At 65.9% G+C, this 669-nt stretch overlaps 1 protein-coding gene across 1 annotated transcript in view; it reads left to right on the top strand.

The window, feature by feature from the left end:
- The window catches only part of VPS16 (VPS16 core subunit of CORVET and HOPS complexes), a 2,507-nt gene that overhangs the window by 842 nt on the left and 996 nt on the right, over nt 1-669 (top strand). Inside the window, exons 2-3 of the mRNA XM_010175580.2 lie at nt 251-395; nt 462-577. Of these exons, the coding sequence (XP_010173882.1) occupies nt 251-395; nt 462-577 (261 nt within the window). The remainder of the gene's footprint in view (nt 1-250; nt 396-461; nt 578-669) is intronic.

Below are 669 nucleotides of genomic sequence, written 5' to 3'. Positions count from 1 at the left end.
CTGTGCAGCCTGGTGTAGGGACCCTGCTTTGGCAGGGGGGTTGTACTGGATGATCTCCTGAGCTCCCTGCCAACCCCACCAGGCTGGGACTCTGTGACTCTGAGCCCGTGGCCCCTGGGGCCAGAACAATCCCCTCCTCACTGCAGGAGAAAGTCTGAGCTGGGGCAGTGGCCCCGGGGTGGTTTTGTCCCCAGAGCAGCAGCAGCAGCACGGTGCCCAGCCCCAGCCCAGCTCTCTCTCTGTGTCACAGGAGGTTCTGCAGAACCACGTGCTGGAGGCCAAGGTGTTCCACACGGAGTACGGCACCGGGGTGGCCATCCTCACCGGGGCACACCGCTTCTCCCTGGCCACCAACATCGATGACCTGAAGCTGCGCAGGATGCCTGAGGTCCCCGGTGCGTCCCCTCCCCGCTGTCCCCTGCCCTGGCCGGGGGCAGGGACCTGACCCTGGTACCTGGCAGGTCTGACAAAGCCACCCACGTGCTGGGCCGTGCTGTCCCAGGACAGAGTCACCATCGTGCTGCTGGCGGTCGGACAGGACCTCTACCTCCTGGACAACACCTCCTGCTCCGTGGTGGTGAGTGAGCTGTGGTGGGTGGCTGCAGGAAGCAGGGTCTGCAACCCCCCCTGTTCACTGGCAGGTCCTTCCCCCCTCCCCCGCTGTTCCCC

This window comes from Antrostomus carolinensis, unplaced genomic scaffold (assembly GCF_000700745.2).
Source record: "Antrostomus carolinensis isolate BGI_N321 unplaced genomic scaffold, ASM70074v2 scaffold33169, whole genome shotgun sequence".
In the NCBI taxonomy this organism is placed as follows: domain Eukaryota; kingdom Metazoa; phylum Chordata; class Aves; order Caprimulgiformes; family Caprimulgidae; genus Antrostomus; species Antrostomus carolinensis.
This window is presented reverse-complemented; position numbering and strand designations above follow the sequence as displayed.